At 39.3% G+C, this 13167-nt stretch overlaps 1 protein-coding gene across 1 annotated transcript in view; it reads left to right on the top strand.

Moving 5' to 3' along the window:
* The window catches only part of TEX14 (testis expressed 14, intercellular bridge forming factor), a 32117-nt gene that overhangs the window by 7349 nt on the left and 11601 nt on the right, over positions 1-13167 (top strand). Inside the window, exons 4-20 of the mRNA XM_065695122.1 lie at positions 644-758; positions 1052-1217; positions 1928-2064; positions 2699-2780; positions 3222-3352; positions 4186-4299; positions 4746-4869; positions 5319-5497; positions 6664-6815; positions 7135-7325; positions 7411-7467; positions 7529-7679; positions 8042-8499; positions 9760-9866; positions 11011-11090; positions 12416-12516; positions 12829-12924. Coding sequence (XP_065551194.1) covers positions 644-758; positions 1052-1217; positions 1928-2064; positions 2699-2780; positions 3222-3352; positions 4186-4299; positions 4746-4869; positions 5319-5497; positions 6664-6815; positions 7135-7325; positions 7411-7467; positions 7529-7679; positions 8042-8499; positions 9760-9866; positions 11011-11090; positions 12416-12516; positions 12829-12924 — 2441 coding nt within the window. The remainder of the gene's footprint in view (positions 1-643; positions 759-1051; positions 1218-1927; positions 2065-2698; positions 2781-3221; positions 3353-4185; positions 4300-4745; positions 4870-5318; positions 5498-6663; positions 6816-7134; positions 7326-7410; positions 7468-7528; positions 7680-8041; positions 8500-9759; positions 9867-11010; positions 11091-12415; positions 12517-12828; positions 12925-13167) is intronic.

The raw sequence follows: 13167 nt of genomic DNA, 5'->3' as shown, positions 1-13167 counted from the left end.
AAAGAATTTCCTCCTTATATCCAATCTAAACTTCCCCTGTTTAAGTTTTAACCCATTACCCCTTGTCCTGTCACTACAGTCCCTGATGAAGAGTCCCTCCCCAGCATCCCTATAGGCCCCCTTCAGGTACTGGAAGGCTGCTCTTAGGTCTCCACGCAGCCTTCTCTTCTCCAGGCTGAACAGCCCCAACTTCCTCAGCCTGTCTTCATACGGGAGGTGCTCCAGTCCCCTGATCATCCTCATGGCCCTCCTCTGGACTTGTTCCAGCAGTTCCACGTCCTTTTATTAATACAGTCCTTCAGTGTTGTCTTTGCTCATCCCAGTTAATGCAGTGTTTCTGCTATTTATACATTCAGTGTTTGAAAGCATTGGAGGAGCAGTGCTTGATATGTATAGAACGTTGCAGGGAACCATCTAGTCCAAACTCCCTGCAATGAGCAGGGATATCTTCACTTAGATCAGGTTGCTCAGAGCCACGTCCAGCCTGGCATTGAATGTGCCATTAATGTTTTCACATTTTCAGTATTTCAGATGGAATATGGCCATTAGTGTCAGTGTTAATGAAACATTTCCAGTTATTTGGGTTGGGGGGGGACGGGGACGGACACAAGCACTTACCTCCTAATCTTTTGTTTCCTTGTAGGTGTTTTTGTTGATGCTGTAAATTCCATGGGCCAGACTTCTCTCTTCACTGCTGCATTGCTAGGTCTTGGTAAAATAGTGGATATACTGCTGGATTATGGCTCTGATGCTAATCAGTTAAGTATATTTTTTTTCTTGAATTTAAATTAATCTTTAATCTTTTAGTGGTTTTAGTAATGTAGTAACCAATATTTACTGTATATAAATGAAGAATTGCTTAAGATGCATGTTGCTGTTTTAGCCAAAGATCCTCAGAGGTATGTAGGTGCATAATTTCGCTCATTTCATCGTGTATCTTATTGTTTGGGAGTACAGAAACATTCCAGGCATGCAGCTGTTTTCCCAAGAAGCACAACTGGCTGAGTGTAGGAGGGGTAGCTTGAAACATTTCTACTTTAATGTTCCCCAGTCGCTGTTACGATGGAAGCACCCCAGTCCATGCAGCTGCATTCTCAGGAAATCAGTGGATTCTTAGCAGGTTATTGGATGAAGGAGGTGATCTGAGAGCGCATGATAAGAATGGGAAAAGACCTCAGTGCTGGGCTATATCAGCTGATAAAGAAACCAGTGCTCAGGTACGTGTGTGTAATATGTTTTGAGTATATGCTAGATATGTGCTCACATCTTTATCTTAAAGTGAAGAAACTCCAGCATTTTATGAAGCAATTCTTTACCTTTACATGTTAGATAATTAAATATTTAAAATTACTTTTCCACATCAGTAATGTTATTTTGATGTCCTTGTGATTCTACTAATCAGATTTAACTAAGGTTTTGCTCAGGTGCAGGGGCATGTCTGCCCGTAACTTGTTAGAACCTTTATGTCTAAGTGTGCAGTGAGGAGAATGACAGGCTCTTATATTGTACCCCTGCTATATGTAGTTTGTTGGCATGTATGTGCAGTTCAGGGGTAAACCTGAAATAATTTTCAAGTGTATCTGAGTTTGTGCATGAGCAGTGTCAGCAAATGTGTCAGTTTTGCAAAGTGTGATATTGAATTAAAACTCACAAGACTCCTCTTAAAAGGAAACCTGATATTACAGATTTCAGTAGGTGGATGTCTTGAAAGTTAATCGTTTAGTGCTGAAGTATTCTTTCTCTTACATTGTCATGTGATCGATTTTCTTCAAGTTTTTCTGTCTGTCCATTTCTTGAAAGGCCTATTTACAATACTGCCACTAACCAGTAAATTTTTCAGCAGTCACAATCTATTATTTTGAAATGGTTTACCTTGCAGTTCTGAAGTAATTTCATGTCGTCGTTTTTCTCTCCCTCTCCTCTCTAGATGCTGAAATTTATACAGCGTTGCACATTGCACATGCAGGCTGCTGTTCAAAATTCTCCCCCTGATCTACTCAGGAAGGTTGGCTCCTCAAAAGCCCTGGCCTACAGTCCATCTCGGTTAGGTAGCCTTGTGCAAGGGTAAGAACATATTCTTGAGTACTGAGGGACTGAGCTACAAGGACTCTTACTTCCATATTCTGTGATGTTAAAATGAACATGTTCATGTTTCTTTTTGACCATATCCAGTTTAAAACCATTGTGTATAAGGAATGATGGTCCTTTTTATTTCTATTGTGAGAGTTCCAAATAGAAACTTGGTAGTTGTAAATATCTGTACGTTAAGGGATACTCTTGAAGTCAGCAATATTGGATTTTAGTAGTATTAAAATGGAGATAACATGAAGTAGTTTGCGTCTTGACCTTTTTAGGTCTTTTGGGTGTGCGCTTCCAACCTTTTCAAGAGCTTTTATGTCATATATGTTATAGGAAAAATACATGTTTGTGAACAAAAAGCCATCCAAGATTCCTATGTGTGTCTTACGGTCTGTCTTGCTTTAAAAAAATACATAGCAGTGTACCTAAAATGTTTTAATGTTTTGCACAATAATTTAGAGTTTCAGCATCTGCATCACACTTTCTGTGTGGACCACTCAAATGAACCATTTGAAATACATGGCTGTTGCAGAATTTCTGCTTTTTTTCTCTTGTATTTTACTCAAAGCCTTGGCATATCAGTTATTCTTTTTGTTTGTTTTTTTTTTTTGATACTTAGAAGTGTTGTCAGCCCTCTGGGCAGATTTCTAAAAGGTGGAGCTAATGCAGCCAAGAACATTTACAGCTTTGGATTTGGGAAGGTAAGATGCTCTGGATAATGGTTTTCTAATGATATTAATGCAGTTTTTCACAGTCACATATTCTTCACAGTAATTACCCCGCCCATGTTATTTTAAATTTTTAGTGAGTTCTTATTTTTACTGAAATGGTGGGGAAAACCTGTGGAGAGTGCAAATATTGAGTCTGTTAGTCATTAGTATCAGAGGAAGCTGTTTCAGAACAGGCAAAAAAACCTCTCCTGTTTAAATGTCACCTGTGGGAGTTCTTAACAATTGTTTCTGCTTTCCTTATTTCAGCTTCGTTAGAAAGTTAGGCTTTTGATATAGATACTTCAACGTTCCATTTTGATGCTTTGGCTGATGCTCCCATTGCACTGGTTACACTTAGGTTTTTAGTGAGCTTGTGGCACATGTGATGGATCTTGGGAAGTTCTTTTTAGTTATGGTCTGGTGGTGTTTCAGTTTTATCTTGCAGGCAATGGGCATCTTGAGTACTTGGCATCTCTCCTTATTATTGGGGAAAAAGACCTGGTTCAGGGAGATGATGAACCAGCATTTTCTTACCATGTTGGTCCATACATGGTCATGACAAAGTAAGTGGAATCAAAAGAGATTTTAGCCCTTCTTAGTGTGTATCTGTATCTATGAAGCAGCAAGTTGTATCACATGCTTTGTTTGGAGAGTTTTCCCGGTCTGTTCTGTATTCATCTACTGCTTTCTGTTTGCAGCTTGGTTTTTTGCAGTGCACAGATTGGTATTTTCTTTAGACTCCCTCAACATCTGTAGGTTGCTCTGGTCCTTTCCAGCCATATTAACCCAATTATCATTACTCACTGATAGCAGTGTTTCAGTACTGATTCCTTTTGTGGTGGGAAATGGGTTGCTGGGGTTGCACAGGTTGTTTTGTTCAGTGTTGAGTCCTTGTAATTGTTGGATCAAACCTTGGACCTCTGCATATGCATGTCTGCAGCATTCTTACTCAAACCTGTGGTGAAATGAGAGTTGAAAGTTCGGACTGAATCTTCTTGTTTTTTAATCTTTTGTATTGTGTAGCAAATAGTTGTGCCTCAGAGACATCCAGAGAACTGATAAATCGGTGATTTAATCTTCCCAAAGCTCTGGCTTGTATCACAGTAGTCTGATGGCCTTTAGAGGGGGGAGTTTTAAAGTGACCTTGTTCTTTACCTTGAGTCATGGAAGGGTAGCGTCTTTGGACAGCAGACCTGGCCCGTTACATCCAGTCCTTAACTGGATGAGAATTTATTGTCAGTTTAAAAAAGTATATGCCATAGCTGGGGTTGTCAGAGTAATGTTACTAACAAAAGGAGGCAGAACCAGAGCATTTCAGAAATATTTGTAAGTAACCCTGTAACTGGGAAAAAATACTGCAGAAAGCGTCTCATAGAAATTCCTTTTCTTCTTGTAGCTTAATGTGGGGAGGCAGCAGAGTTACAGTGAAGGAACTTGGCTTACAGCCCCATCAGAGCTGCAGTAAACTGCGCTTTGCCGATCTTCTTGTTGCAGAGCAGGAACACAGTAGGTAAGAGAGAATGTGCAGTAGCCACAAGTGCTCCTGGGGTTTGGGTGTCTCCAGCGATGTGAGGAAATGTGATTAACCTCAGGAGGACTGTGGTTGTCCTTGCTCTCCAAATGAGAAATACAGGTCTCTTTCTTCTCCTGCCTATTTCCATTCCATTTGCTCCCCAGTGGATAATACAGAGGATGATGATACTCTCTTCTCATATGTCTGGATGAATGCTTTATTGCACTTTGCTTGGATGGCTTGTTTATAGATTCTTCTAATTGTGACAATAAGCATTGTTTCCTAAATGCCTCCTAATCTATGGTTCTTTTAAAACTTGTTGTATTTCAATGAAAAGTTAGAAGCATTCATGTTGTATTGATTAAAAACATCTAGAAAGCCAGGACTTTTTCCCTTTTAATCTCAGATTTGCCTTACTTTTTTTTCCCCCTCTCTCTTTGCAGTAAACTCAGACATCCTCATTTGCTACAGTTGATGGCTGTGTGTCTGTCTAGTGACTTGGAGAAAACCCGTTTGGTATATGAAAGAGTTAACTTTGGTTCTCTGTACAGTATCCTTCATGAAAGGGTAATTGGAATACTTATTTTTTAAACAGTAGTTAATTGAGAGGAAGAAGTTTAGTAACTACATCTGCCAACTTTATTCAAAGAAGAAGACAAAATTACCAGTCTGTGTATCCAGGTTTCTGCTTCTTTGCGCAGTACCAGGTACTCTGTAACCTGGTAAAATTTATAATTGGCAAATAGTTCACTTAGTGTTTAGGTGCGGTTGCACTGATATTCTTGTTTGGTGTCAGTCTTAACATGGCTGAGCTTTTAATTTTCTGCATGTCACTGTAGACTGAAAATGTGGCAAAACCATCTTTTGCCCTTGAATATTTGTGTGTAATACATTGCGAAATAACCTGTGTGTAAAAGCAAAGGTTTGAACTCAGTTGTGCTTTTTTCTTTTTTTCTAATCAACCGGTTTGTGTTTTATTTTTAATATTAATTTGGTACTTTGTGGTTTTATTCCAGCGTACAGAATTCCCAGTACTGCACATGGAGATAATTTTGCATGTGCTGCTTCAAATTATCGATGCTTTGCGTTTTCTACACTCTCGTGGATTTATCCACCGTTCAGTTACGTCATACGCTATTCAGATTGTTTCTTCTGGTGAGGCAAAGCTGTGCAACTTGGAATACATGATAGAGAGGTAAAGAGCATCCTCACTGTTTCTGTGAAAGGAACAAACATGAGTAAATTTAGTATGAAATTCTGCTGAAGTGCCCCTCTTGATGACTAGGGAGTCCTGCCTCTGGGTCAGGCAACGGAGTTACTGGAGTAAATTATTACTGGTCAGGTACATTACCTTTGCCACAGGCAGTACAGCAAGCTTCAGGGGGACTTAGTTTCTGTGTTGTATCTGAAAATAGAAACTAGTAAGAGAAGCAGCTCTTTACTGCAGTATAAAAATACCGTCATAGAGAAATAGAATCTAATCTTACAGACCAGAGATGTAATTCCATTTTGAGTTATTAATTCTGCTTCTGGGCTGAAAATAATTTAAGCATGCTTTTGTTATCCTCAACTTGTGTTTTTGGAGTCTTACCTAAATGGTTGAAAATTCCACACCTCATGGAACTGGTAGTAATTAAATGCCACTGGTGACAAACAAAGTTTCTTTTATGAAGGACACTAGTTCATCTTGGAAGATTATTACTTATATACATTTTTTTTTACTTCTTTCTTGTAGTGCAGTCTGATTAGAAAGGAAGTAAGTGGCTGGTTAGACTGTAAAGAAAGAGTAAAATTGATAATAAACAAAAATTTGCTGATGGTAATGCCATGAAAGGAGCAAAGATACTTCCTAACCTCCTTGTGAACTCAGTTTATTAATAAATCTTGTCCATTTCTTGTCTATTTCAGATACAGCTTACTGTGAAATAAATAACAAAACCCTTATAGTTAAATATGAGGAGGAAGTTACCTTCTAGACATTGCAAAATAAACATTGACAGGCCAGGTGATACCTCCTTATGTTTTGTCCACAGTGGGACAACAGTGGCCAGAGATCAGGGGTTGCTTGTAAAATTCCTATTGGGAAATTTTCGGCTTCCTCTGATGTCTTTTTGAGTGTAAGTTTTTTAAAGCAGGTGTTACTTTCACCAGAAAATCTGCTGCAATGTGCCAGAATACATTTTATTGATGTGAAAATACTACATGTTTTATTTGAGGATACATTCTGGACCTTTTAGGTATTTAAACTAAAAGCAGATACAACAAACTCAGGTGTTTGAATTCCAGAATCCAGAATTCCAATATACCTTCTAGTTGATTGTGTTGTACATCCCAATTTACAACTTTTTTCCCTTTATACAGCAAAGATGGTGGAGAACACAGTGATCTGACACGTATTCCTGTCCCAGTGCAGCTGTATAAGTGGTGCTCTCCTGAAGTAATCCTTGAAAAAGTTGTCACAGTCAAATCGGATATTTATAGCTTCTGTGCAGTAGTGCAGGAGGCCTTGACAGGTATATCTGCAGGTTTAGACTTTTGTCACTTGGGTAACCCACCAAATGTTTTCAGTGCAGACTGTCTGTCCCTAATGTCTGTTTAATTCCTCTGTGTGACCGGATGAAACCTTGCTATGATGTCTTGTACAGAGTTAACTGGAAAAGGAACCCTCCAGGCAAAACCCCAAATGTTAGTGAGACAGTAGTTGTAAATTAGGGAATGTGCAGATAATAATGATTCTGTATCTGATTCTTTTTACCTTTTTTTCTTTTTTCTTTGTTTTCATGAACACTGATATACAGCTTTTGACATGAAGTCTGTATTTATGTCTTGCAGAGATGCCCCCCTGGAAGGGTTGTGAAGACTCAGTTATTAAACAGCTCATAATTTCAGGACAGCAGTTAGAAGCAGATGTTAGACTTCCTGTGCCTTATTATGGTATCGTAAAGTCAGGGCTGGAACCTAAACAGAAGAACCGCTCCATGAATCTTCAGGATATTCAGTATATACTGAAAAATGACTTAAAGGTGACTTTCAGGATTCTAGCCTTTCATGTATTTAAAACAGCAGTTTTGTATCGATTCAGATTCAAGTTGTTCTGCTTAAATCTAGGTGGGAGACAATCCAAACAATCCTTTACTGATTGTGGAGGCAGACCACCTTCAAAGAGTAGGTAGAGACATTGAACTGTCGAATGTAGTTCTCTTTTATTCTGTTTTTTGTATTACAGGATTTACTTAAATCTCAAACTGGTCATGCTGATGAAATGCCAAAAGCACAGAGACCCGCTGGTTTTGCAGATGTGAACGTCTGCTTGGTATCAGCTGTAAGAAGCCAGAAGAAAACACAGGAATTTTGGGGAAAAGAGATAACCAAGGCTGGTGAGTTTCTTTTAGAAGACGTTGTGTGTCCTTCGCGTAGCATGTTCCTTGGTCCATAAAGGTCTTATATAAATAATTAAAATTGGAGCACTTACAGATTTTATGATACAGTTTGGAAATAGAAATCAGTTAGCTTTGTGTTCTGGCTGCCAGCCTTATTGTTAATGTAAACTCAAGACTACATCTGGTTAATGTTTGAAGTTTAGGCATGTTTTCTGCAGAGGTGTTAAATGCTGTTCATGTAATCTACAAAAGACATGAATTCCTGATTGTACAAAAACAGTGTGTTTGGACATCTGGAGAAATGGCTTAACATCTAAAATCTCTCTCCATTTTTTTTTAAATATATTTTTTTTTTCCAGACAGCTCTCCTTTCCCAATATACTCTGTTTTTCCTGAGGAGAAAAGTGCTTTAGTGCCCCAAGAGGCATCAACCAGTCTACAGACAGTTACACAGGATGAAAATCAGGATGTGGCTTCTGAAGCTGAGATGACCCCGAGTCTCAGTGATGTGGATGACAGCCTCTGTAGCTTCGAAATCAATGAAATCTTTGCCAGTTTCCCAGAACTTCACGAAGACTTCCTGGAAGAAGGAGCTGGATTAAGTCAAACTCTAAAGGGCAAAAAACGGCAGCAAAAGGAAGAAAATAAGGCTACCTTCAAAGAAGAAGATAAGGCTAGCTTCAAAGATGTGTCTGCATCCCCTGGAGTGAACTGTGAGGAAAAGCCAGTTTATGAGGAAGACAGCTTTTCAGAATCAGATACAGAGTACTCTACAGAAGCCCAGCAGAGCATGAGTGAGGCCTCTGAACTGGCACAGGTGAGAGATGCTGGGAGACTGGTGAGTAATCTGTCCAGAACTGAGCAGCACATCAGCAAATGTGTCCTTAGTGTAAAGATATCTCAAAGCATGGTGCAGCAAATATCAGATTTCCTGTGCAGGCTAGAGGAGAAACTGGACAAATCAGAGGGCACTAAAAACCAAAACAAGATGCTCCAGGAAGTCAGAATGAATCAGCTTTGTAATCAAAACTTTCAAGGACACTGTAGCAGATCTGATGATACTTCCCAAAATACTGATGACCCTTTTTCCGGAGTTAATACTTTTTCATGGAAGGCTGTAGGTCCACCATCAAGAAACTATGTTCCACCAGTAGTAACATGCCAGGCACAAGGAGCGTTAGGTGGAGGTGGTTTCCAAGCTGTTTCAAAGACAGCAAAAACAATGGAGGCAATTCAAAATGAGAAGTGGAAGTGCTTTCATGAGATGAGTAACAGTAAAAATGAAAACAACCATCATGATACCACCTTTACTGTGATGAAAATACAGGATGATCAAGTGAGCCTGGGCCACAAGGTAAAGGGTTGAGTAGGGTGATTGTCTTCATCAGTCCTTTATTCCTTAGCAGATAAAGAGACATAGTTACGGATGGTGTCAAAGAGGAGGGATGAATCTGTTGTTTACAGTATTGCACCTGCCATATGCATTGTAGGATTGAAAATTGTTAGGTCAGCAGGGCAATAGTATTATTTCTTCTTTCTCCCCACCCCTTATTCCCAGCAAAATACTAATCCAGTGGCTCAGAAGGGGATAGAATCCTGTTCTAAAATAGAGATGGGACTGTTGGGGAAAAGGGCAAGCAGAGATTTTTGTTTGTATACTTAATTATGGATATAATTTATTTACATTTATCTCCATACTTATTATGGAGATCATAAGGTGTCATTAATAAGGGCTTCTAGATCATTTTCATTGTTAAATATAAGTAGCTGCTGTGCTTAGCCCAAAGAGAAAGAGAAAAATGAGTATACTTACCTGCTGTGGGAATAATCTTGAGTCATTTAGGTCCACTCATTCCCCGTGATAGCCTGCCGGTGTACATATGAAACCTGCTACAAATCCAGAATGGAGTTTTTTCTAGGCTGAGGCCCGGAGTTATCCTTTCTCATGAGCAGCGCTACTAACCTAGGGAATAAAATTTGCACAGTCCAATTCTTAGTATATCTCATAGACAGCTCAACTAGTAATTACCAGAATGCCTGGCATGTGCTGAATCAGGGCTTGTTGGACCCATTTCAGAATTTATTCCCACATTTGTCTGTAAGAAGCAAAACAAAGTCCAATTTGCAGTGTCAGAGAGGAGGCGGTTCACATTCTGCGGCAAGTGGAAGTGAAGAAGAGAGGTGGTGAGTTTTGATCATATTCACAGAAAAAATAATTTAGCAGATTTATCTTATTACAGTCGCTGTCCAAAGTAGGCACATCCAGGATCAAGGATGTCATTGAATGTGTTTTCAGTAAGGCAAATCCATCTGTCCAATTAGGACCCTACTGTGAGTCACTGTCAGCTGCAGAGCTGACAGGGTGACTGCTGCAGTATCAGTCCGAGTGGTGTTCAGATTCCAAATGCCTCTCTGATGGAGGTCAGTGGTCCAAAACTGCAACAGTGCCTAAGGAGAGCAATCTAGTAAGTTACTAGTAAGGGTGGTTCTCCTTGCTCTGCACAGCCTCACTCAATGCTCAGTAGAAATACTTTGGTTTTCATAGCTATAGGACTAGGACCTATGTTAGGGGCTGTAGGAGTAAACCAGTCTTCTTAAACCCAGTGACAACAGTGTGCATTACTTCTTTCTGTTTGCTGTGCTTTTTAATGTTGCCTCTGTGTATTCCTACATGTGAGTGGAAAGTACATGTGAAAAGTACCTGGCAAAACTTGTGCAAATTAATATATCTTATCAGTTGGAAAGCTGGGGACAGGCATGTCCTTCGATGTTTGGGTCAAATCAGTCAGGAAAACTGTTGCAATTTTGAAGTTGATTCATGACCCTGTTGGATCAGTAAGACCAACTGAAGGATATACTTGATTAGAACATAAATACTCCAGATATGTGGTTAGCTGAAGTGAAGGAACTCTAGGTTGGGATCAGGTTACTGGTAAGGTTGTTGATAAACAAGTCTGAAGTTCTTAGTATCATCAGTTGTCCCCTGATCACCATACTGACCTGAAAAAAGCACATCTACGTGGCATTTGCTGTCTGTTAATGCTTATACAGATGTAACATCCAGAGGCCATTGACAGCTTTTGAAATCTAGATTTTAATGTACAGGTTGTCTTCTTAACCTATAGTAGATCTAAATAACTGGATGTGCTTTCTAAGCTGCTGATGGCTCAATATGCTCGTTCTAGTGGGTTCTTAGAACACGTGTACTCTCAGCCTTTTAATTAACATTAAACCAACTTCTAGTGTTCTGCTGACTGGGGAATAATTAACGCAGCACACTTGTGCATTAACAGAGTTTGATGCATTTCATAATGATTTATTATTATAGGTGCTATCCAAAATCAAGGTCTGAAATTTACAGTACAGAAATAAGTGAGGAGAGAAGGATGATGCAATCAGAATGGAGGAGTAAGTAAATCAGCATTAGCTTGGCATTAATGTTAGCAAGTCTTACTGCAGTGCATTAAAACTTAACACATTTTGTTACTTAAGAAAGGTCTGTCTGCCTTAATTGCTAAAGCTCTACGAGGCTGTGCTTGGATGAAAACTAAATGAGTAGGATACTGTGTCTTGCGCATTAAGGGCATAAAATAATCACAACCACATTAAGATTGTTTGATTATAATGCACAAGGAATTTCTACCACTGTTTTGGAAGATACAAGGGAGGGACAGTGAATTTAGACAGTGTAGTATAGCCGTGACCAGTGGATGGCGGTACAGGCATGAATAATAGAGAATGGAGACTACCAAAAATTGTTCACGACCATAACAGTGTATGCAGGTTTTAAGCTTGCTTTCAACCGGAAAGAATTTTTTAGCTCTCTCCCTCATGAAGGAGTTTATAGGGTATAACTTCAGCATTTCCGAGTCTGCAGACACGATGAAACACAGGGAATGCTTTGAGGGTCCGGATTCTGTTTTGCAAACTGGTAATTTTGTTGTTGTTCTCTAGCTGAAGTAAAGCAATTGGCCAGAAAAGCAGCCTCAGGAAGGTTAGAATTTTGCTGTCCATATCCAGCCAATGAATGGACATCTGAAAGTGAAGCAGAGAGTACAAATGAAGCCTTTCAACACGTCACTGTTAGAGTCAAAGAAAGTCAAGACCAACAAAGATATAGGTGGCAGTCAGGTGATAATGTTGAGCCTCAGGATGTGGGCAGAGAGAATAGATCTGAATCGGAGGAGAGTGATCTGGAGTCTGCATTCAGGAGTTCTGGAGGTAGTGTTGAAAAATGAAAAATAATTTCTCCTGTTTGTCTCACTTCATCTCCCAGCAGATTTCAGTTTCTGTTATTTTGTTACACTAATTGTCAATTTTGTCTTCCAGAGTCTTGCCCCAAAACCAGGTCGGTAAGTCAGTCATTGGTGAACATAAATAATGGGATAAGATGTTAATAGGTGGAGGTAGTGTCCAGTGAGCTGGGAGACCCAAAGCTTTCAAATCAATGAGTATGCTCTCACACTTTATCTCCTTAAGTTAAATTAGAGAGATGCTTTTTTCTGTGGCAGCATAATGGATAAGTACTTTTGTAATAGTTGCAGATACAGGAACAAGGAAAGCTTCTGATGCCAAGATTAACAATGTAAGCATTTACATGTCATTATTTCACCATGTTCCTGGCAGACAATGTAGTTTTACTGTCTGCTCTCATTAGTATTCCATCAGTGGTTCAGATCACTCACTTCATGTTATTTTTTGCCTAATAATTTTGTTCCATTCTGCCATCCTAGGGAGAAGTTCCCAGTCGCCATCACAAGATGAAAGAGCCGAGTCTGGAATAGCCATTCTTAAGAATTCAGTCCTTCCTCAACAAGTCGAGAATGTCTCTAGAGTATGTACAGCAATGCAGATAGTTATCTGTAAAACAGTTTAGCCTGGTGTCTCTGTGTTGCACACTGAACTGCCATGAGCTGATCTTTTCAGTTAAAATCTGACCTACAATCTTCCCTCCTCCCCTCTCTTTTTGTTTGGTTCTATAAACCATCAAGGTGGTGTAAGGAGCAGGAGGTAGGTTGAGACTCAGAGTGATCAAATGAAATACAATTTCGATTTGATGCAGTATTGTTTATTATTACTGACTAAAATGTATGGTTTCTTTAGCAGAGAGTGGAGAAAGCATCTCAAATGATGATGTCTTTCACAGGGGCATTCAAGAGAATTACCTAGTTCCTTTAATTCATGTTCTGATGTGTCTGAAGAATTCTTCACTCCTGATTATTTCCTTCCTTCTACTGCTCAGGTAAGTTCAGAGCTAGAGATAAAAATAACAGAAAAGACAGGAATGAAGTCCATGGCAAGAACTTTGGACATAGGTTACACATCATGTGGTTTCATTATGCTCCCTTTTGATTTGAAGAAAAGCTGTAGAAAATGGGAGAAAGATAGTTTCTATTCTTTTCTTTTGACATTATATCTATAAATAAGTATTTATTTAAAAGTAAGAAAATTCTGGCCCTGTTCCTTCAACACCCTCCAAAAAAAC

This window comes from Lathamus discolor, chromosome 14, assembly GCF_037157495.1.
Source record: "Lathamus discolor isolate bLatDis1 chromosome 14, bLatDis1.hap1, whole genome shotgun sequence".
NCBI lineage: Eukaryota > Metazoa > Chordata > Aves > Psittaciformes > Psittacidae > Lathamus > Lathamus discolor.
The sequence above is the reverse complement of the archived record's forward strand: the minus strand, read 5'-3'. Positions and strand labels throughout refer to the sequence as shown.